This window comes from Manis pentadactyla, chromosome 10 (genome assembly GCF_030020395.1).
Source record: "Manis pentadactyla isolate mManPen7 chromosome 10, mManPen7.hap1, whole genome shotgun sequence".
In the NCBI taxonomy this organism is placed as follows: Eukaryota; Metazoa; Chordata; class Mammalia; order Pholidota; family Manidae; genus Manis; species Manis pentadactyla.
Window position 1 is genome coordinate 128,515,339 of NC_080028.1, and position 24,290 is coordinate 128,539,628.

Genomic DNA, 24,290 nt, shown 5'->3' on the forward strand with positions numbered 1-24,290 from the left:
AAGAAAAGAAATCGTTCATAGCCGTGGGAAAGATTAAACCTGTTTATTAATTCGTGCATGCATTTTCCAGCTTGGGAAGAGAAAGCTGGTAGAAAAGGCCAAGATGTGAGTTTAGGTGAGAGAGATTTTAAGGCTTAGGCCCAAACCAACTCCAGGAGGAAACAACTTAGAGAAACATTTTTACCACATTTGAACAAAAAACAATTTTATCCATAATTTTCAAACTCATTTCCCACTTTAAAGGGAGTTAAAACTCATACACTTTTCCAGAGTTTAATGGTTTTAAACATGTCCTTGTGCAGACAAGCTCCTACTTGCTTCAATAGGATCCGCGAGTTTACAGGAGAGTACGCTAATTCTCAACCCACCCCGTGCTCTGGGTGATAAAAAAATCTGTCAAGAGAAAAAGAGAGAAAGAGTTACTTCTAAAGCTCACCTTGTATGTAAAGCTGAAAGCAAAACCACAGAGAATGCCATGTTTATTCATCCACAGCAGCATAAACGTCAATTAAAGCTGCAAGGCAACACAACAGGCTTTCCGCATCAGCCAGAGTTCAGAGGAGAGATTACAGATCTGGCTTCTGATGGTGGTTTTGTAAAAATCTGCATCCTTTATTCATTACATTCCTCTCAGGTAGGAAAGTCGGGATTCAAATCCAACATATACAAAAAAAAGGGGTTTAAGTGTGTTCACACTACCAGTTGCGATAGCCATTAATCTGTCAGACTACAAGGATGTGGTGAGGAAGTTTACTAATAATGGTGCCTTACCTTTCACAGATAACAAAAACACTCTCACCAACATTTTATTTACAGTGGAAGGACACATCTGCCAGCCATTTCAATTTCAAAGACTAATAGGAAAACCCTGTGAAGGGCTCTGAAGTGGGCAGTCAAGACAAGCAGCATGCATCCCTTCAGTGGCACGCTGCCCCTTGGTGTGGTGGTGGCCGGAACACCTTCTAACTTGCCTGACTGCACGGCTCTGCACCTTCCACTGCGCTAGCCGAGCCTCTGTGGACTGCAGGGTGTCAAGAGCAGGCAGTGATACCAACGATCCCCTCACACAAGCTTGAGGGGCTCTGTCTGGGTGACATGCAGGGTACTCTGCCTGGGGGACACGCCAGTTTTGCATCTGTAAGAAACTCATGCCAGCATCCTGTCTGCCTCAGTGTCTATTCTTCTAATTCTCCTTTCAGCCTGTTTTTAAAAAGACATCTTACTGGTTCCTTCATTAATTAATGAGTTAAATTCTGATGTGTTCACTTCTTTTTATGTGAGTCATAGGTTTATGCTACTTGGAAATTTCTTTTACACTAATGTCAGATTGTAAGGGACTTGAACTAATATCACCATGTGTTTTACAACATTAAAATGAATACCTCGCTTTGAAATCCCTCCAGCTGGCCCACTGTTTTTAATTGAAATATGATAAATATATAAAATGTCCAAAATATATAGGAATACTTTGTTTTTAGCAGAGTAGTATAAGTTGTTATTTTTAAAATTACATGTTCTGTTTCAATTGATTTATAACAATTGAAATTGTATTTTATTCTCATGATGTTTACTACATTTTGTGTTAAAATTTTTATATCTGCTTAAAATCTTTGTGAAATCTACCTTCAATACCTTTTTAATATACTCTCTGGAAAGGTACCATGTCCCTTTACTGGAGAGTAATTTGTTGTTATATTTGATCAATCTGGGAAACTATAAGTTGCTGTGAATTTAAACTGATCAAACTCATTATCAACTTGGACCTTCTGTTTGGAGGGAAAACAACGTTGGTCAAGGATCTGAGTACAGCTGACCTTTGAACAACACAGGATTGAACTGGGAAGGTCTGCTAATGCCTGGATTTTTCTCAATAAATAGATTGGAAAAATTTTTGGAGATCTGCAACAATTTGAAAAAAACATTTTCTTTTCTCTAGCTTACTTTATCAAAAAAATACATCTATAGTACAAATAACATACAAAATATGTGTTAATCGGCTATGTTTCCCGTCAACAGTAGCCTCTTAGTAGTTAAGGTTTGGGAGGAGTCAAAACTTAAACAGGGCTTTTCAGCTGTGCAGGGGGTCAGCACCCCTAACTCTCACACTGTTCAAGGGTCAGCTATGTACTCTGATTTGGGAAGAGACAGTATGAAGGTAAACTCATGTTAATGGTGGAAGAGATGTAATATATTTCTGTGATTTTTCCTCTTCTGCCTAGTAATGAAGAGGCCTCAAACCAAAGTCCTAGAAATACTGGTGAGGCCACTGGGGACTTCATGTATGCATCCTATTCAGACATGCTTGAGGCCAGAAGGAAGGAAGCTACTGGAAAATGGGAAAACCTGCTTATGAGGCTGAGATGGAATAGAGGCATTGTTCTCAGAGACCCTTCCAGGGTATCCATGAGATCACAACTGTTCGCATAGTAACATTAAGATGCTGTTTCCCACCTTTGCTCGCATTTTTTCACCAGAATGACCTGTAATTCTCTAGAGGCTACGTGACCAAAGATGATACTATTGAGGACCACTGATGAAACATGTGCTTATGAGTATGTTTTAAAATTCTTCTCACTGTTAAGTTCTAGTACAGTAAATGTCAACAGATAGAATGACAACTTAAACAAGAGCTTGAAGACTTTTAAGAGTGTAACAGAGAAAACATTTGCGAGATGGAAGGAGAGAAATAATGTAGGGTGCAGCCCCGTCTCACCTGTGACCTGGGGCAAGTGATGACATTTCTTGGTCCCACTTTCCTCATTTGCAAAAAGCAAGGGAATCTGTCCCACTCCCCCTTTTGCACCTTCAACACTAGATCGATGATGCTCCAGCACTGAAGAGTCACTAGTGCTACAGGAGTCTGCTCTGAGTGGAGCTGTAGGGTCACAGCATTTTAGAGGCTTAGAGGGGTCATACATAACCTCCAAAGGGCCACATAAACTGAGGGGTGGTGGAACGGGGATTCGAACCCAAGTCTGTGTACCCCAGCATCTCAGCATTCAGCTATGCTATCTTATACTGCCCACCTAAGTGAGGAGCTCCGCGACATGGCAGGGCCGTGGGCCACAGCTGTGACTCTAAAGCCCAGTGTGTTGCCTTGGAATTCACATCAGTGGATTGATTTCTTTGCTGGTCTACATTTCTTTGGTGTCATCTGTAACTCCTTTATACTATATGCAAAACCTTGACTACTCCTACTGTGTCTGTGGGAGCCGAGCCCTTCTGCATGCCCACGAATGGGGCATTATCTTATTATTAAAAATAACCAATCCCCCAATTTGTTAGGCCACACTCTAGGACTTGCTTATTGTTTGAACATATAGAATGGCATAGTACTATAAAATACACTAACTTTTAAGTAAATTTTGCTCCTTTCCAAAAGGAATTGCCACTTTAATGCTGTTCTCTGTTCGCCAGTCATTGCAAGAAACTCATTTACCTGGTTAAAAAAAAAATCAAACAAGTATTTCCAAAGTATATATAAATAACTATCTTGACAACAACATGAAACTTCAATCTCATCACTAGAAATAGAATTTTATTCTGTTACTACAGCTCAATCCTCTTGACAGAGGAAATAAGGACAGAAAGGCTCTAAACTGAATCTCAAAGCCGACCATGTGGCTCAGGACAGGAGAGTCCCTGGAACACACTTGGAAGCCACCTGAAACTGAGGTGTAATGGTAAACTTCAGGGGAGCGCATGCCTATGTCCAGGTGCACGAGCTCACCTCACCTCTGAGCTCACCTCAGCCTCTGCGGCAGTCCTGTGGCAGCAGGTGGTGGGGAAGCTGGCCGCTGACTTCCTGCGGCTGGGCCGGTGCAGCATCACCGCACCCTCCCCTGGGAGAGCCGCCTCATCACCCTCATGTGTCCTCTTACCCACCACTACCTGACTACATAGCGTTTTGTCTGTTCTCCACAGTGGCCATGGGCCTCTGTCCTTACTTCTGATAGTTAATATTAGTTGTGACTTGGATATACAACATGTAATTATCTGTTCATTAAAGCAATGTGTTTAAACCAAGACTGATTTTCCCGAGACCTCTTTACAAATGTATTAATTTCTATCAAATTTTCACCAAAACCTATATTTTTAGGGAAGAGAGTTCAGTTTGGAAATACTTCTGAACATGTTTTCCTTTGCGCTATTTACCGAGTAGCCCAAAGTCTCCTCAGCGACTCCTCCTGCCAGACTGCAGGAGTGGAGGGTGCCCGTGTGGTCAGAGACATCAATTAGCATATCCAAGCTGGGAAGGACGGGCTTAAGACGCAGAGAATCTTTGTTGCAAGCTGTACAAGGGCTGGAAGCTTCATTTATAGTGTAACCGCAGCCTGAACTGAAAAGAAAATCAGTGATAAAATGCGAGGCCCTAGGCAACACATCCGATCTCTAGAAGACTTGTGCACTTCAGAGTCTCCATTAGAGTATACAGTCTCTGCATGCTCACGCTGTGCAGGATGCAAGACAGAAAGTCCAAAGAGAAGTCGCAGTTCCTCCTTCAGCTCTCGTGGCCCACCTGGCCCTGGGGTCAGTCCTCCTGGCCCTGCCTCCTGCCCGGCCTTTCCCTGCTGAGGCCTTCCTTCCCCGCATCCTCCCCTCTGCTAACAGCTGCAGACATTACATGTCAGCACTCACCCTATCTGGTCACCTCCTATTTCGTGTTATTTCAGGTAAGTCCGCCTTATCTCCCTGGCCTGCTGCTCTAAGGGCAGGCAGTTCTGTGCTAGTTTTGTGCCTAGACAGCCTGGGTCAGATGAGCATTCAGTTACGGTCCTGTACTAGGTCTTCTGTGCATGTACTGGAAAACCACAGGGCTGGTCAGGTTTACACTGGCAATGCTCTTCTCTCTTCAGCGACAATTACATGCTATTCCACATTTTTGAAGTTGGCCTTACTTTTGCCAATTTAGGGAGACTAATTCAAATTTCTCAAGTAGAGGAATAATCTGACGATAGTGTTTCCTATCTAAACACAGGTCACTTTTAAAGTAAATTTTAGGTGCTTTTCCTCAAATATTGTTATTAGAGATGTAAGAAAAATGAGGGAGACAGTAAATTTTTTTTAAGTTTTGAAAAATATTTTTGAAAAAAAAAATTTATGTTTATTTTTGCCTTACACAGCATCCCCCAAGTTAGTTTTTTCAACTTTATTACCAAGTCATAAATGTTTTAAAAATCCATAGGTTAGGATCTTGACTGTGGTGATATATATACAAACCTACACATGTGATGAAACTATATAGACTTAATACACACACAGAAGACTGCATGTCAATCTGGGGAAATGCTAATAAAATCAGTAGATTGAACTCATGTCAATATTTTGCCTATGTGATGTGATATTACCATTTTGCAATGTTGCCATTGGGGGAAACCAGACAAAGTGTGTGTGGGCTCTGTGTTATTTCTTACAACTCCATGTGTATCTAGAACTATTGCAATAAAAATTTCAGTTACAGAAATCCGAAGTGAGACTTTCATAATAACATTTTCTGTGTTTCTTGCCAAGCATCCTTTGGCTAAGATTACTAAATCTACTGGGGTTTCCTTCTATGCAAGTAGGTATTAACTTTGACAGGAGAGGTTGGAAATCATATTCACCAAGCAATCTGAAAATTTTTAAATGCTGTCCCTTGCACTGCTATAGGATGTGATAACCGAAATAATTTTCCGATAAGTTATAAAACAACAGTTTGTCATATCACTTAAAAGTTTCTGGCAGTAGTACATCTTTGTATTAGTGGGGTTGCAGAAACACAGTAAATTAAATTTTACTTTAAAAGGAAATTATAGTCTTTGAATCTAAATAGTTTGCCATGGAAATGTCAATATGGACCTTTTATTTCTATATTTCTCTCAAATACATAACCACTTTTATGTCAAAGAATGGCTTTAACTTTTATAGAGCTTAAAACTTATTAACCATAGTTGGTTTTTATTTCTTATAAGAATTAATTTGCTAAAAGTAATTTGGCTGCTTACCATCTATTTCGAACAACTCTTGCAGGTTCACCATCAATGTTCAGTGCAGAAATGTGAGCATAGAGGATGCCGTAGAAAGGGTCAGCTTTTCCATCATTCTTCAAAGCTTTTCCCTTTAATTGTTCAACTGTATAGACATCGACTATTGTATTTACTGAAAATGAAAATAAGTTATTACAGCTCTCCATACAGCCTGAGAGCGCCAAAGGATTATATATAAATAGAAAAGTTACAAAGTTCAAATGAGAGTAATTTCAGTTAACAAAAATTATGTTTGCTATAGTGAAACTGATTATACAAATGGAATAAAATTAAAAAAAAACAAAAAAACAAAAAGAATGAGAAATTAGTCTTCATTAAGATGAAGAATTTCTGGTCATCAGAAGATGCCACTGAAAGAGCGGAAAGGCAAGCATCTGTAACAGAGACAAAGGACTCATATCCAGAATTTCTAAAGAAGTCTTAAAAATCAATAAGAAAAGGAGAGTCAGCTCAATTTTTTAGCTCTCATCAGATTGCCAAAAGTTACAGGAACCTCTACAAGTTTTAAACTACCTTTTAAAAAGTTGGAAATTCTGTAAAAGCAGTTACAGAATAAGAATATGGCACCTTTTACTATGTAAAACAAAACTTTACAGGCCCAAATTTTGGCCTTTTTAAAATTCAAATAACATTTAAAGATCACTTACAATTGATGGATTCTTTCAAATAACTATCAATTTCATCATCCAGAGGATTTGTTTCTTTATTTTCTCTTATAAAATTCAATAGGATGTTAGCTTCTGGTGTATCTTAAATTGAAAATATGTAAGTAAAAAACAATCTGATGACCTTTTAAGTAATTGTGAATGAACCAAAATTATTTTGGTAATGGTAAAAAACTGAACACATATAAGGGTACAATCAAATAGAATGTTCTGCAAGCATTAACAATGTGGTGTAGCATTCTATTGACATGGAAAGATGATACCAGATGTAAGTGCAAAAAGCAGCTTACAAAACTAGGTGGTAGAATGTCCTTCCAATTTAAAAAATATATATATATATATATGCAAAATTATCTGGAAGAATATATATCAAAGAAATAGTATTAAATGTTAGAAAAATATTCTCTTGTATAAGATTGTGAGAATTTAGGTGATCTTTGTTTTCCTTTTTATGCTTTTATGTATTTTCTGAATTTTTTATATATTTCTTTTCTAATCAGAAAAAATATACATATTTTTTAAATAGAGCTTTATTGAGATATAATTCACATACCATCCAATTTACACATCTTTATTGTATGATTTATTGCCTTATGTACAGTCACAGAGTTGTGCGACCATCACCACAGTCAACTTTAGAACAATTTTAGAGTATCATTACTCTCAGAAGAGACCCTGCACTCCTTAGCTGTCACCCCCAATCCTTTCACCCCCTTCAGCCTCTGGAAACCATTAATCTTATGGATTTGATTATTCTGGACAAGAAAAAAATATTTTTAAGAGAAGTTTACTTGAAAGGCTTCCTCCTCAACTTGGGATCTGAGCACTCTGAGATAGTCAGATGGTGCGCGAATGGAATTCTGAGAAAAGGCTCTCATGTGACTCTGATGCCCTCAGCCCTGGGCCCCATCTGCACGCGTGGTTGTCTTCCCACCCTCCCTCAGCCACTGCAACATTCCACAGGTGGTCCTGAAGGCGCTGGGGCCCCGGCTCGCCTGGGCAGTCAGGCCTCTCTCCCTCCTTGCTCCCATTACACCAGGAGCCATGTCCCTGTTCTTCTCAGAACTACATTGCAAGTCCTTGTGAGCCAGGGTTTTGCCTTTTCATCTCCATTTCCAGCATCCAATCCCTTGTGCCTTGCCTTGTTCCAGAAAGGATCTACGTAATCTTAGCACTTGGCAAATAAAAGCCATGTTATAATCATCTGTGGGTTAGTGGGGAACATTTCTGAACTGCAGACAGAACTGCTGCGCACCAGGTGTACAGCACTGGCTGACTGTCTCACTTAGACTCGAGGTTTGGACGCAATCAATCCTGTCAAGTTTCGTAATACTTCCAACAGGCAAATCCAACTGTCTTTTAGAAACTTTCCCAGAAAATTTACCCTAAAAGGATGGAGATTTTTTGTCACTGATGTTACTAATTAAAATAAATAATGAACTATCAGCATTAAGAAATTATTAAAAATAATAAACCATAGTACACCCCTCAAAAAAAACAAAGGAATTGAAGAGTAGCACTCTGTCCCGGGTGCTGAGAAGAGACTGTGGCTGGGTCACCACCGACTTGCAACGATAAGCCAGTGATCCTTTAGCACTTGGATAACGGCCCTGCTCTGCTCTAAACCCCAACCTGATCCCCGTCCTGCAGAGTAAAAGCCAAAGCCCTTCCACCAGGGCATGAGGCCTTCGTGGTCCCCACCACGCTTCTGGCCTCGCTCCTGCTGCAGGCTGGGGGTCAGCTCCAACCACACCTCGCTCCCCGCCGGCCGGGGGCCTCTCCGCGGCGGGCTTTGCCCTGGTGGCTCCCTCTGCCTGGTGCTCTTTCCCACGGTCGGCCCCCCGCTGCCTCGTCACGTCTCTGCTCAGATGTCACCCTCCCCAGGAGGGCTCTCTGACCACCCTCTGTAAACTGGGACCTGCCCCACACACCCTGCTCCTCTTTCTCATCTTACATATTGATAGTTCACAGGTAGCTTATCTGTCTCCCCGCAGCCAGAATGCGAGCTGCATGAGGGCAGAGAATCTCGTTTCGTCACTGGACCCCAGCCAGAACAGTGCCCGGCACGCAGCATGGCCCGCAGACGAGCACTCAGTGAGGAGCAAGTCAGGAGCACATCACCTCCCGTGGTGCTGCCTTCAAGGAAACGACATTCCTGGGGTGGACGGCAAGATCCAGTGTTTAGCAAAACAGTCTTTTCATTTTACATCTCATCTTCTAGTTCTAAAAATTCTGCTAATGATTTGGTCAAAGACATAATAAAATCACTTCAGAATTCCCATTCACTGTTGATGCTTTGTTAATGACCAGCAGAGTGAACTTTGTTTAAAGTGACACATTACGTATTTCCAACATCTTAAGATTGTGAAGGATCATTCCATTTCCAAGACTTCTGCCCTCTTCTGCAGCGTGGGGCTGATTGTTCAATCTGCGACAAGGCACTCCCAGGATGCTTAAGGGCACCAGCCCCCATCTCCTCAGATCCTGGCCCCCCAGGCCTCACGCTGGAATAAGCTGTAACCCCTTTCAGCAACCACTCCAGTGGGACTTCCGGGCATTTAACTTATAGTTTTGAACTGACCATACCACATGTGTGTTGTCAGTGCTCTAGCACTAAGTTATTTGAATGTAGTGAAACCCAATTTATTTTTTAAATAGTGAATATTTAGGTATCCAATGAATAGATCTCTCAAACGTCGTCACAGGGGATAATGCTTTAAAAATGAGTCTGGTGTTTCACATTTCTTTAGTAAAGATGTCAAAGACATAGTTCATTGTGTTTGGAAGTCATATAAAGCAATTTTTAATTTTTAATTCAAATGAACTCCAAGCTTTGTTTTCCTTCTTAAATACACTGCACCACTATTGGAATATGTGATAGTCATTTCCAAAGGTATACAAAATTTCAGATAGCTTTTTACCTGGATTAGTTGTGATAATGGTTTTTGAGATTACAGTTGCTGTCATGCAGTTCCGAAATTTGTCAAAGCTTATTCTTACATCTGAGGCAAATATTACTGTTTGGGGAAAAAAATGTTTTGAAATTATTACATGGGGGGATAAGAAATGACAGATATTGAACACAATCATTGAACTACGATACCTGTTTCTCGTGGCATCCATCTCTGTGCAAGTAGGATGGATTCGTTATCCCAACTGCATATTTTAAAAAGAAGTGAGAGAAACTGAGAAAAAACTATCAGTGACCACATTATTTACCTAAAAAAGACCCTATCCCCTGTGTGCTCAAAGGCGCAGGTTCAGGATGTTGGCTGCTCCTGCGTTTTGCAAGGCTACACTGTCTGTCTCGCAGAGCATCCAGCACCTACATGATGAACCATTCCTTCAGCACCATTCGTCTCACAACTTCTGCTCCTGCCTCTTTCTTTGCTCACCACTCTGGTCACTGCAGGCCAGTTACAACTGAGTGACTGCAAGTCTCTAGACTCCCAGACCACAGAGAGAGGCCCCTACAATGGATGAACTGCTCGAGGGACTTGGAGGAAAGGCCTGGTTCAGATTCAGTGCTGTCTTTGGTACCTAGGCATCTGCAGCCTACACAATACCCTACTGTGCCCTGCGGTGCTTCAGCGTGTAGCCCCACCCCATGTCCAACCCACCAGGTGCCCCACGGAACCCAGCCTGTGACAACCCTTGCTTTTCTGCCGTCCCCTGTGGCCCAGCTTCAGAGTAATACCCAAGCAGTCACACAAGTGCTGGCTTGGTCCTCACCAGTGGGACCTAGTAAGTTGCCATGTGTTATAAAACTGAGTACAGTAATAACCCAGTGGCAGTGCAGCCCATCTAGGCAATCCTATGCTGTCTAAAGGTCTCATTGTAAGGCAATCTTACAGCACAGACTGAAACACTCAACATGAGGAGCAAGATTTAAAGTATCATTTCTCTCCTATTGCTACTCCTTTCTTGATATGAAATCTACCATCTTCCCAGTAAAACAAAATGTTCTGCCTCCGTGACAAGAGAAGGGATCTCACAGTCTGGAACAGATGTGTGAGGTTACCATATCATTGCAAAGGAAGACTCTGTCTCATCATAGAGTTTAACTTCACACCTCTGGCCTTTTCTTCGGTCTGAAGTTGTAAAGTATTTTGGCTCTCCAACCTTAGAAATTGAAGGAAATCATTATTTTTTGCCTATAGTTGTAGAGGTACTTAAATATTTGTTGATAGAAATACATAAATGTTTACCTTTTAAACAACAAATTAGAAATATCAAAATAGCAAGAATCACCAATATCAAATCATTTACACATATCTTCTATCTCTAAACTAGGTATATTAACTGAAGTTGTAAGTTATGCAATTTGAAGAGAGACACAGATAGGTGTGCTTTAAGTTAAGGCTTGAGGGATCTTGTCAGAAAAATGTTCCATGGCAAGACCCTGGGTGGCATCTGTGTGGACTCAGTGAGAAAGTATATTTTCAACAGCTGTGTATCACCACAGCTCAGCACAGGGCCAGCGTGGAGTGCCTGGGACTGGATGAACTCGAATCTCTCTGGGCCACAGGCTCCTCGTCTTGCTGGCACAGGTCTGGGTATCAGTACCTCCTTGGTCGCCTTCACAGGGATCAGGTGGTGACAGCCAAGTGAGGGCTGTAAGGGCGGCACGCTGACATACTGTGTGATATGATCCACACTGCGGTAAGAGGATTGGGGGGCAGAGGTGAACTCAGAGCCCTGCTGCCCCACCCTGGGAGCTCGCATGGAGCAGCAGGCACCTAGAGCAACTGCCTAGCAATGGCCCACACACGGATGGTCAGCTAGCTGCCCTGTGCCACTGTCACCACAGCATTTACGGGCCGAGCTGGGCTCTGTGGGAAGGACCTGAAGAAAGCCTCCTGTCTGTCAGCAAGAGAGCAGGATCGAGGAGGAAGCTGCAGGCAAGGACAGCCAGAGTGTGAGAGGCCTGCCACACCATGGCACACAGAGCCCGTAGGAAGAGTAGTTCTAAAGTGCAGAGACCTGAGCAGGGGTGAGAAGGAAGAGAGGACAGGTCAGATAAAAATGTGAATCAAGGAAATGTAAGAGCAATGGAAGCAAAACGGGAAGAAAGGCATGAAAAAAGGAAGTAATGTCATTTTACGGGAGAGGGTGCCAGGGTCTTTGGGGGAGCATAGAAAAAGCTGTTGCAGGTGTTTGCTTATATTCATGCTGAGTTTTAGAAAACTTAACGACACTATAATATAAAGGTGTCATATAGAATTGTGGGAAAACTGAGAGATCATATCCTGCCTTTGAGATTGAACCTAGACTGTGATTTCTCCTACTTTTTGGGATTGTCCTGGAGTGTTTATTCCTCCATGCGGCACTACACTGAGTGCCCACAGGGCAAGCACTGTGCCAGGCTGGGGCTAGGTGCTGAGCAAAGCAGACATGGCTGCTGCCACCAGGAGCCTGACATCAGGGAGAGTTGATACTCTCAGGCAGTCATGTAACATAGAAAAGGAATTATAGCTACTTCAACATTAACTACAAGTACCTAAGTCTACTCCCTATTTTTTACCTTCTATCATCATTCCATATAATGAGAAATCAGTCTTGCCCCTTTAACTTCCTTCATGTGCTTTATTTTGTGACACCTTGCCCTTGAGGTCCACCTCTAAGTCCCTGACAAGCAGCTCTAGTCTGCCCCCTGTGGAGCTCAAAGGCAGTGTCACTAAGTGAGTAAGAGGGAGATGCTGATGCACCGGGACGTGAAACGCACCTGCTACCCGGCCCGCGGGCCCTGCATGCTACAGTGGGGATTCTCCCTACACCACCAGCAAGGACAGCTCTGAGAGCCCACAAGCATTCATTCCTTGGTCTATTCAATTTGCACATCTTCAGTGAATTCCATGGAGATCTTCAATGAGTTTACCCTTTCCACCTGCATCTTTGTTTAACTGAAGTATGAAAGGCTTTCATATAGTTAGTGGATCATTTATGAGTAAGCGCTGCATTTAACATTCAGGTATGATTTTATTTTGCCTCTCATTACAGATAAAATGCTACTTTCCCTTAAATGAGAAATAGTACCATTTTCTTAATTCAGCTGACTACAGGCCAAGAGACAGAGGAAAATTCAGTCCAGCTGGTTACTACTTTCCAAACACAAACCAAGTGATCGAATGTCCCCCACCAAAGTGAACTTAACTTTGTTGAGATTTTTACTTACCAACTTCACAGCTGCAAGCACATTAATAATTTTCCCATCCAGACTGTGTCCATTTGCAACAATGTCACCCAATGAATAATAGTCACGAGACTCTTTAACAGGTAAATGTATCAAAGAAAGCAACTTGGTGTCCACTTCATAACTGGAGCAAAGTTTTACTATTGAGTGAGTCTCACTGAGCAGCAGCTTATAGTCACTAAATTGCAAAAACACATTTAAAAAGTTCATATCAAATAGTTTTCTAATAGAATACTTTCAGGTTTGCAGTTAAATTATTTTTTGGCTGCAATTTAGACTCTAATAAGAAAATTTATACTTTTCACTCATAGAAATGTTGGAAAGGGTAACATTTTTTGCTCAAAATGTATTTTCATTAAGGAAATGTTTGAGGACCAATTTGTGCCGAGTTTTAAGCGTGCTGACGACAGCTGGCCAGCCTGGCCGAGACTCTGAGCTTCAGTAAAGCGGGGGACACAGGCGCAGTGGTCGGGGCTTGTCGCCCGGAGCCCGCTGACGCCCACTGCCTGTGTACTTCCGACCGAGGACTATGCTTCACTTCTTGGTGCTCTAGAGGGGTAGATGCACCACATGTACACACTCCACACGAACTGAGGCACTGCTTCCTGTCCAGCTGACCAACCCCAAGTCCCCTCCATAGAGACTCCCCAGGCCTCTAGTCTGGGCCTCTGCCCCTCCTTCCCCGGTTGCTGCTTTAAGTGTTTAACTCATCACTTCTCACCCCAACTATTGCTTTGTCTCCTAAGCTTCGTTCCCCTAAGGTCCACGCTCCTCAGCTGGCAAAGGGATTTTCCTAAACCACAAATATGAATGTATTCTTTCCCAGCTTGAAGCCCTTCTGGACTAGCCCTCACTGAACAATGAAGTCGGTACAACAGGCAAAGCTGTCTGCCAAGTATCTGCTTCTCTCTCAAGCTTCTGTTCCTCTCCTGCCCTGGCCCTGTACTCCAGCCATATCACACTAGGAGGCTATGAAATTGACATTTTAAGATGAAAAACAGTCAACGTCAGCAGTTTCATATGGTTCAACCTATTACTAATTGTTCTGGAAAAGGCTAGGAGGTTTCGTGTTTGTTCCATCTGCCACAAATGCCCTTCCCTTCCTCCCTCCACCCATTATACAAACATTTACTGAGAGCCTATCAGGAGCCAGACCTGAGTCTGGGCCCAGAGATGCAGTGGGGAAGACAGGCAGCCCTTGATTTGGCAGAGGCACAGGCGTGAGAGGGAGACAAATGAGAACAGCTAGCCAGATCATCTCAGAGAGCGATGGCTGTCATGGTCACAGTGGTAACAGCGCAGGGCATGGGCCTAGGGATGGACAGCAAGTGCTGCCACCACAGAATAGAAGGGGGCGGTGCGAGGAGGTGACACTCCTTCCAGGCTGCCGCTCTGAGGGGGCCACTCAGGCCCCAGAGCTCCCTCCTGGGTCTTTGCTAAGCTTCTCCCAGCCCCGTCCTTACAGGCTGCTCCTGAGAGCTCTCCCTCAGCACATCATTGGCACAAAAGTCCTCCTGGGCTCTGCTTCTAGGGAGCCTGAACTAAAATAGTGAGGGTGTGAGCAGAGTTACACCTTGATATGAAATATATATTTATATATATACACCCCTTCCAAAATTTCTTTTCTTCTCATTGTTCAGCTTTAATATGACTAGAGCCAAATATTCGTTAAGCTAAGAATGAAAATAGAAGTATTAAAAACAAAGCCATTTTTTCACGTGATCCTATATCAACATAAATTATTAGGGAAATATGATAAATATTATGAGGAAGAAATAAACCCCTAATTTTCAAATTGAAGTACACACCTTTAAGAGACAAGCTTAAAGAGACAATGATTTTCTAATAGAATACTTCCAGGTTAAGTATTCTATTAGAAAGATCTTATGTAGAGAGCGGTAAGCTCTCTGCTAATCTGACACAAAACTAAGCATATTTTAAATTTAATTTAATAATTGATTTAATAATGATCATTCTAGCACAAAAATTGGTGATCTCTGCACTAAATAGATATTTACCTAGGAGTTTCAGGGCTGAATTTTTCTTCTCTTTCTAGTTCCTTTCTTTGGATCAGGGGATTTTCAATTACCACTGAATCAGGGAAAAAGTATGATGTGATTAACAAAGAAGCAACAGGATAAATAAAAAACAAGTGTGGACAACAAGGGACCTTACAGGGCCATCCGTAACCGCTGCGTTGGTGTCATATGACCCCCACCTCCACCGCCTGGTGTCACTGCAAGAAAGGGGTCCTGAGACACAACCATCAGTTTGGTCCCGGGTGACATTTTTTATGCTTTGAGTTTAAATTCCAACATACAACCCATATTAACAGTACTTTATTGACTAGTGGCACTGGATACTTGATTTGGTTACAACCTGCCCTTCTAGAAAACAAACACTTTAACTGATCTTCACCCACTTCACAGCTACTCTCGAAAACAGCAGTGGTGGGGTGAAGGGCAATGCAAAACCTGGGCTCTGACTGGCACTCCACAACTTGCCAGCTTTGTGACTTAACATTTTAGGGTTTCCCTTTCCTTATGGTCTGTGTCAGACCTTTTTATGTTCCATTTTACTAATTCCTCACAGAACTATTCCATGATTAGCTCTTTTTACAAATGGAGAAATGGAAGCTCACAGAGGTTTGGTATCCAGAAAGTAGTAGAGCTAGGATTAGAACTGTTCTGATTTAAAATATGTAATCTTTTCACTCTGTCACACTAAGATTCTATTTAAATCTATGATCCTAGCTGACTTTATGCTCTTAAAATCCCTTATCTCATCCATCCCTATTGCGACAACCATCAGCACATACTATCTTAACACCAAAATATATCTTTAGCTCTAGACCATCTAGACCACTTACACTATGGCATTCATCCAAGGGATGTTTCTAACCAAGCTGGGCCCTGTGAAGTCTGAAAAGTTATCTGACATCATAGTCCATCCCCTCAATTACCTTATTCAGCTAGTTAGTACATACAACACCCCGGAAGCTGATAATGCAAAGCAATACATGATCTAGCCAGATCATCTCAGAGAGCGATGGCTGTCATGGTCACAGTGGTAACAGCGCAGGGCATGGGCCTAGGGATGGACAGCAAGTGCTGCCACCACAGAATAGAAGGGGGCGGTGCGAGGAGGTGACACTCCTTCCGGGCTGCCGCTCTGAGGGGGCCACTCAGGCCCCAGAGCTCCCTCCTGGGTCTTTGCTAAGCTTCTCCCAGCCCCGTCCTTGCAGGCTGCTCCTGAGAGTTCTCCCTCAGCACATCATTGGCACAAAAGTCCTCCTGGGCTCTGCTTCTAGGGAGGTGCTATGTAGCTGCTCGATGGTACAACACAGGAGGAGTGGCTGAAGAATCTGCCTTGCTCTTCCCCCACTTTTCTCTCCCACGAAAGAAAGCTGGTATATGTGCTTGTTCCCTGTGTGAAGGTACAGCTGTCATCTACGAGTGACTGAATTCTACAATTTATCTCAGGCACAGGAATTTAACATTCACAGGCATCTACAGGGTATAATTCATAGTCAGGGCACAACAAGATTAAGGCATTTTCTCAAAGCTGTGATGTAAATAAACGTTGGAAGGAGGATTTGACTCCAGATTGTCTGTCTCTGAAGTCCTTGTTCTTTTTATTACACTACACTGTACCACCAGAGGGGTATTTGGGTGGGCAAAGGCTGCAGAAGATTTGTTATTTTAGACTTTACTTTTAAATAAAGTTTCTTAAAATAACATTAAAAATTCAAATATCACCCTTATCAAAATCTGTTTAGCAGCCCTATGTTTACAGAAAGATAAGTTACAGCAAAACAGGGATTGATGCAAACTGAAATATGAACTAAACCAAAGATTGTAAAGCTACCTCGTAAAAATATGTGACTATCACGTTTGTACGCTTCCAAGTGATGCTAAATGCCTTGTGTTATGCTCTTAGCACTTGAGTTTTATCTGGTAGAGGTCAGTGCTGACACAGTTAGGAACTGTCTTACTTCACGTTGGCTCCCTCAGTGCAGTCACCATGAACCTATCACAGCAATAATACCATCATAGAGACACGTCAAGAATCAAGCAGGCGGAGAAAGACAAATACCATATGATTTCAGTTGTTTGTGGAATATAAAAACAAAGCAAAACAGAAGGAACAAAACAGTAGTAAACCCCTAGACACTGAGAAGTGACTAGTGGTCACCAAGGGGCAGGGGTTGGGACAGGCGCAGGGGTGGGGGGTTAGGGGGCAATCACAATATAAGTTGATCACGGGGACTGTTGAACCACTGTGATGTACATTTGAAACCAACATAAGATAGTATATTAACGATACTTTAACTAAAAAAAAAGAGTCAGTGCCAGCTTACCACAGTCGCCGACCCTGAAGCTGTCAGAAAGAGATCTGATGTAGTCTTCGCTGCCCCAGGATGCTGCATTCACAAAATGGGTTGGTGAGTCTCGGATGGTGAAGCTGCAAGTGTACCTTTCTGATCCAATGTCTAACAGAAAGCCAAAGCTTTTATTTTTCACATGAAAACTTTTTTTAGTTTTGAATATGATTATGATGATAAAATATTCAAACACATGGTATAAACCAGTATCTCAGATATAAATTCTATAATAATTTATTGACCATCACCCAATTACCTGTTTATTTGGAGGGAACAACACATAGGCTTGAACCATCCAGATGTTATCTCAGATTATCCATTTCTCTCTCACTGTTAAACTGTTTTAACCTAAATCATAATTCTGGTCTAAATTATTTCAAAATAAATGTGTTACTAAATCACACCACTAGGGGTCAGCAAGTACATTCTTTTCAAAATGAACTTTCTTTGCTGTTTTTGCTAATTAAAAAAGTAACAGGACTTACCTAACATGACTATGCAAATTATAGATATCTGATGAACTGTTACAATGTTTACCTCTGTGGGGGGACTGAAATGGGAGGAGTTGGGGGCTGAATGAAGAAGTCCACGACCGTCTGTGCTACTTGAATTTTTAATGAAAATATATTAATATTTTGTACGTGTAATGTTTTTTATAGTCACTAAACATATCTTCTTCAAAAAAGGAATACTGTGCATATATTATAAAAAAGTAGTCAAACACCACAGAACTGTCCCCTTGCCTCACAGTCTGATGAATGAGAATTGTATCTCATTGTTGTAATTTTAGCAAGTATTTAAACATTGACCTTTTCCTAATTCTTGTATTTTAAGGTATTCCTTCTAAAACTTAGAAAACAGACATATAGACTATCTCAAACTATTTAAATGGTAATTCTGACCTAATCAATTATTATGAAGTGAAGACACAAGTATGGGTGGACATGACATTTGTTATTCACCTCAGAAGTAATAGAACAGTGTATGAAATAAAATAAAGCGGCCTGTCACTGTACCAGGAGTCAAATAACAGAGCCACAATTACCCAGGTGACTCAAACAAAATTAACGTCTTCTGCCAAAATTATTGACTGGATGACTAGAGCTCTGATTGCTTCAAGTTACTTACACTGTAACCTTTAACAAACAGCACTGACACTTTAGAAGCTAGTCATAGTGATTTGCTAGTTTGGCATTCAATATTGTATCTTTGCATGTCAACTAGAACTATCTGAAGGTGAGTTGATTTTTAAAATTCAATTTCAGACTTGGATTACATTTCCATAGTCCCAAAACTCTTGCACAGTTCAAGCAACTCAGTTAAGAACCACCAAAGCCAAGGTTAACCACAGTCCTTGTATGAAAGATTTTCTTTCACTGCATTTTTTTCTGGTTGTTAGGGTAAATACACAGATGCTGCCATCATGCTTCTCCAGCTCAACATGCCTCTAGCATGACACATCCCTGCTCCCTGCTGGAAAACTTTCCTCTTTATCACTTTCTGTCTTGAGATTTACCTGTGTAGCTGTATCTCATGGCTGAAAGTGACAGTTAACATGGAATTCTTATTACACATCACACACCCTGACAGGCATGAGCTCATTTAATTCTCACACCAGCTTTATCTATCTCGATTTCACAGCTGTACATAGGGCTGATCTTAGACTGCTCCATGACTGAACCCAACTTAGCTCCAAGGTCATATGCTCGGACACTGTGATATCTAAAGATGATAATGAGACTGCAATTTCTCTCTATCTTACCTTTACACAGGGCTTTAACCAGTGGAGGTATTCAATAAATACACATTGATACACATTAATGAGGTGGCCATTTCAACTATTTTCACATTGAATATATAAAGCTTAAAATTATGTTTAAGAAACATTGAATAAAATCATGAAAATTATTTTGATGTCCTAACACATATGGTCTTAAACTGAGTACTTTACCATACAACTGAGAACAACAGCCCTTGCTCTTCAGGAGTTAAACAGGCATGGAAAATTTAATCACTTAAATATACTTTAGTGTAGTCATAAGCCACAGCTGATGAAAAATGAAGCAAAGAGTTAAATAGAACTCAGCTTTTTCTGTCTGGAAAGCCTTTGACATCTGTTTTCCCAATAACTATACCGATTATTTTCTGAAAAACATAAAGGTTATAGAAGACTAATATTAAGTACAGATGTAGATGGTACATTTAATTTCATGGACTTGTTATATTTTATTGGCTCTAACAAACATTTTTGACTAGGAACTATTTAAATGTATTTATCCCAGACAAACATCTAAAAGAACTTCATGAATGTTCAATTCCATAAGGAACAGTATAAAGTAATAAGACAGTTAACTGCTATTACAAACAAAATCATTTAATACTTAGTATGTTTTCACTTTATTTTCAGTCACTAGGTGGAGAACAGTAATTGCCCTACACTATCAGCCCTTACTGAATTCACTCAGAGCACATATATAATGGAATTTAATCTGCCATGGTCTTCAAAGCTTTCTTTTACATAGGGTTTTCTAACAATCCACATAAAATTTCCTAGCTTCTTAATCCAAACATGCTGGACAGTAATACAAATTAGATTGTAACAAAACTTGTATATTGTTGCTAATAAATATAAGCTCTAAAGTCCTAGCTTTCAAACCTTGAAGATATTCACATTGCCTTAAAATTGTAATGTTCTTTTTAGTGACCACCAAAGAAAAATTAAATATTAAAAAAGTGCTTTAAGAAATAAAAATAACTACCTTTTTCTGAAAGGATAAACTAAAACTTATACTACTAATTCTAGCAACTGATTTTAAGCTCACAATAATCTGTTATATTTAAAATATGCTCAAGGTTTTAAAACTACTGAGTCCTAGCTGAGCTATTGGCCTACATGTAATGAGTCCTAATGTCTCGTTACATTTAGGCGTACTGCTACCATTTCTTAAATTCCACATACATGAAGATCTCACTGAATTTTGTTGGGAAAACACCACTAATGGAAACATTGAGCAAAACTTTCTAACTCAAGAGGCAAATAGCAAACAGTTTTCCTTTCAAGAAAAACAATAACGCAATAATTACTTTTATCATGACTAACATTTCCATTGCAAATTATTAAATTTACATGTAAATTTATAAGATGTCTGATTCACAAATGCCGACTGTAATAGCAGACTGCTTCAGGGGTAGGGAACGCAAGGGAACATGGTAACTGCTCTACAGTCAGTTCTTCACCTTATAATTCCAGCTTGACTTCTTTTAAATAAATAGCAGTCTTGGTGTATCTGAAATGATTGAATTCCCGCACAACCCCTCCCAAAAAATGAATTTTCACATGATCACTTCAGAAATACACCTATTGTGTACCTTTATATAATAAAATTAGCATAATGACAGGAATTTCACACTATAGCTTGGAAATTTTGATTAGAGGATAGACAATGTTCAACAAAAATGCTTTGATTTTACAATGCTAATTTTCAGCTGTTATTAAATATTTAATTAAAGTAATACAAACTAACTTTTGATCATTTTAAACAATCGATAGTCGTATCTACAATTGACTATAGACAAAGTAAAGACCAATTTCCATTTATCTGGCATAAATACACAGAAGTTTAAAGGTACTTAATATCTAACAGTATACTAATGCAACGAGCATCTCTACACTTATCAATTATACAATCATGTGTCGAATGCACAGACAGCGTTGACACAGTGTAACATGACCACATACTTTCATTAGAGAGCCACCCCACCACTGCATCACTGAAACCTACTAGATTAGCCATATTTGGACGCAGCTCTGAAAGTGCAGTGAAGGTCTTCGATGCAAAGGAGTTTGCCATTCTTTTACCTGCATTGTAGAAAACATAATTTAGATGGATAAATTAAATAACTGAAATAAACCATGAAAAATTCCAAGATTAAAAAAAGAATGTATTTAGGAAAGCACTGGATATTTTACTCATTCTTTTGAGAAAGTTTTTATTATAACAGTAAAATGTAAATTAATACACATTCAACCTGCAAAAAACATGGTTCAAATGTCCTTTTATAATTTTCAATGGTATAGTTAGGTTTCAATTTTTAACTTTCACTTTCCAAAGATGTATATAATTTAGAAATTTTTGTACACCCTGTAAATTTAGAGTTTCAGATGAGAGATGATTCAATGGGATATCTGCAGATTTAAATATTAGCATAGAGCCAACTTTTGAAAATATGGCAAAACTCTATTGTAAATACTTCAAACCATGATTTTGTTACACTGTGTGGGGACAGGTCATGATTTTAACCTTGTATCTGGATGGTAAGCTCCATGAGGGCAGAGATGGAATCTTATATTTTTCTGTATTTCAATGTTTTTTTTTCTGTATTACACATAAAAACCACTCAGTAAATACCAAATGAGTGAAATGTTGGCTTGTCCCTCAATATCATCACTAAAAATGTTTAGTGTAGTAACAGTTGTCAGCTACACCAAACTAGATGATTTATTTACTAGACTTCACTTTGCAACACATGGCCTCTATTTGTGAGTGCCTTTATCTACAGGCTTCGCTCTCAGGACGTGTCCCGTAACACGTGTTTCAGGGAGCCTGTACAGTCAGTCAAATATGATTTTGAATTCCAGCGCCACTTGTTTATGGTGGAGGGTTTGGACATTACTGAGCTTTACTCTCTTCATCCATAAAATATGGACTTATTCACTTCAGGGCTGTTGTGAGAATCTGAAACAATGTATATAAGGTGCATAGACATCTGCAACTCTCAAAAGATGAAACCAGTGCTTTTCATTCCTACCCAGTGCTGCGGTTTCTGCATCTGAGGCCTTCTGTGCCAGAAGAAACAACTGTTCTTCTTAAACTGTTAAGTTTTTCACTCAAAGTTTGGCCTGATCTCATCTGGCTCACTCTGCAATTTTAGTCTCTGAAATACTTGCCAAACCATCACTGACTGATTCATTCATTCATCCACCCACTCAAACATTTATTGAGAGCCTGTTGATTATCAGACACTTAAGGTTAGAACATGACCTATTCAGTAGTTGGGTTTTGTGTAAACACACAACCTGTCTACCCACTAAATGAGTTCCCCATTTTTTTCCTTAACATCTCTTGATGGTTTGGTCACTGACTTGTGATGTTACACGAACTCTTTGAAGTTCCCTCGGTTTCTACTATTATTTAAAATATATGGTGGTGTACTTTAGTGTCTGCCCACACACACACACACACACACACAAATGACAACTTGCTTTTCTACTGGGACATTTTGAGAAATACAAATTAACATGAAATAAGGAGCTCAATATGGTGATACAGAGATCATACCATTTATGAGCAACCCACCCCTTCCACTTTCCAAATGTATTTTAAATGTATCTCTTCCTTCCTCTCCAGCAGCCCGCGCAGTCACTCCTCACTTGGAGCACCTCATCGCCTGGCCTACGCCTCCTTCGTCCATCCGCCTCGTGTGCGCTGCGCCCGGTACGTGCCCGTCTGGCCCTGAATCAGGACGGGGGTAGGGCTGGGAGTCCGTCCACCATGCAGAGGCCTCGGAGTTTTAGAAAAGCAAGGAAGACAGACGGCCGGACGTGGGAGCAGCCGTGTGTGCCCCGGGGCCGCTGACTCGGGTCCTTGCGAGGACGGAAGACCGGAGAAGCGGCGGTGGAACCAGCCGTTTCGGGTAACGTGGTGGCAGCGGCGGTCGCTGCGGATGCCCGCCGTGAGGATGGCGCGAAGTGCCGGGCACCGGGTTTGCCGCGACGATCTGCCCAGCTCCCCATCTAGGTCTCCCCGGTCCCTCCTGAGCGCTGGGCCCTCCCCTGCTTTGGCGGGCGACCGTCCGATGTGGCCGGCCCCCCGCAGTCCCTTCCTCCGGGGCCGGGGGGCCAGCGCGGAGCTGGTGCCCGGAGCGCCCGGCCCTGGCCCTCAGAAGATCCCGGCACCCGCCGTCGTCGCTGCCCGGACCCCCGCGGTCCCCGCCAAGCCCCCAGTCCTTCCCGTCACCTCCTGCACCGGGCCGCCTCCCCGCCGGCCTCCTCCTTCCCTCCCCACCCGACACGGAATTCCTTGAAGGCCCGGACGGAGTCTCTCCCCGGCGGGCCGCTCTTCCCAGCGCCCTGCTGAGCCCAAGCACCGCCGCGGCGGGCGCCCCCCGGCCCCGGCGCCTCGGCCCGTCGGCGCTCTCCTTGCCTCGCACGGGACCTGGGCCAGGCGGGCGGCGCCCTCCCCCTCGGGACCCCCAGGCCCCCAAGGCCGGCCGACAGCCCCCGTGCTCGGGTCCCCTCCGGCCCTCCTGACCCCCGGCATCTGCGGCGGACACGGCCGCGCCTCGCCCTCCAGACGAGCAGACCCCCCGACCCCCCATCTCGGGCGGAGGGGCACCCGCCGACCCCGCCTCAGGTCCGCGTGAACCCACGCGGGGGCCCCGGGGGCTGGCTCGGGCCGGGGCATCTCCTCAGGGCCCGGCGGGCGGCGCTGCCCGGCGCGAGACACGACGCCCGCGCGTCCGCCACCTGCCCGGCAGCTCACGGCTTCCAACTAAGCGCTGCCTCCGGAGTCGGAGGAAAGGGCCCGCCTCGCAGCGAAGCGCAGCCGCCCTCCGCCGGCCACCTCGCGGGCGCCTGCTGAGACCGCCCGGCACACCGCGGGCCCCGCGGGCTCACTCCCTGCGCCCTCCCCCGGGCCCCGAGGGGCCGAGCCGCGCTGCGGGGACCCTCACGCGCGCTCCAGCGGCGGCGCGGGACTCCGGCGGGGCCGCCCGCGGGCGGCTGGTCTCGGGCCGCGCCACTGCCGCGCCGCCCCGCGAGCAGCCCGAGCCCCGCCCTCAGCCGCGCGGGACCCACCGCCTCAGGGCGCGGGCGTCACCTCAGCCTCGGCTCGCGCTGCTCCCGGGGGCGCCCCACACCCGGCCGCTCCTAGCGCCTGGACAGCGGTCCGCCGCGCGGAGGCCAACAACGCCGCTTTTCCTCAGCGCGCTCGGCCCAGGACGCGACGACCCCTCAGTGCCCG

General features: G+C 42.9%; 1 protein-coding gene across 2 annotated transcripts; it reads right to left on the minus strand.

Annotated features, from left to right (window-relative positions):
- Window positions 1–13: 13 nt before the first annotated feature.
- MEIOB (meiosis specific with OB-fold) lies at window positions 14–24,290 on the minus strand. 2 transcript variants are annotated; one of them, XM_036915910.2, is made up of 14 exons: window positions 24,147–24,290; window positions 21,051–21,127; window positions 19,356–19,413; window positions 17,245–17,376; window positions 14,903–14,975; window positions 12,867–13,062; window positions 10,713–10,813; window positions 9,795–9,847; window positions 9,613–9,708; window positions 6,674–6,775; window positions 5,985–6,138; window positions 4,156–4,339; window positions 3,353–3,439; window positions 14–393 (listed from the first exon to the last, which is right to left on the minus strand). In XM_036915910.2, the coding sequence occupies exons 2-14, from the start codon at window positions 21,117–21,119 to the stop codon at window positions 283–285; spliced, it is 1,416 nt and encodes a 471-aa protein (XP_036771805.2). In that variant the 5' UTR covers window positions 21,120–21,127; window positions 24,147–24,290; the 3' UTR covers window positions 14–282. The 2 variants fall into 2 exon arrangements, with proteins under 2 accessions (XP_036771805.2, XP_036771807.2); XM_036915912.2 differs by lacking the exon at window positions 3,353–3,439 and adding an exon at window positions 22,626–22,781 and having other exon boundaries at window positions 24,125–24,290.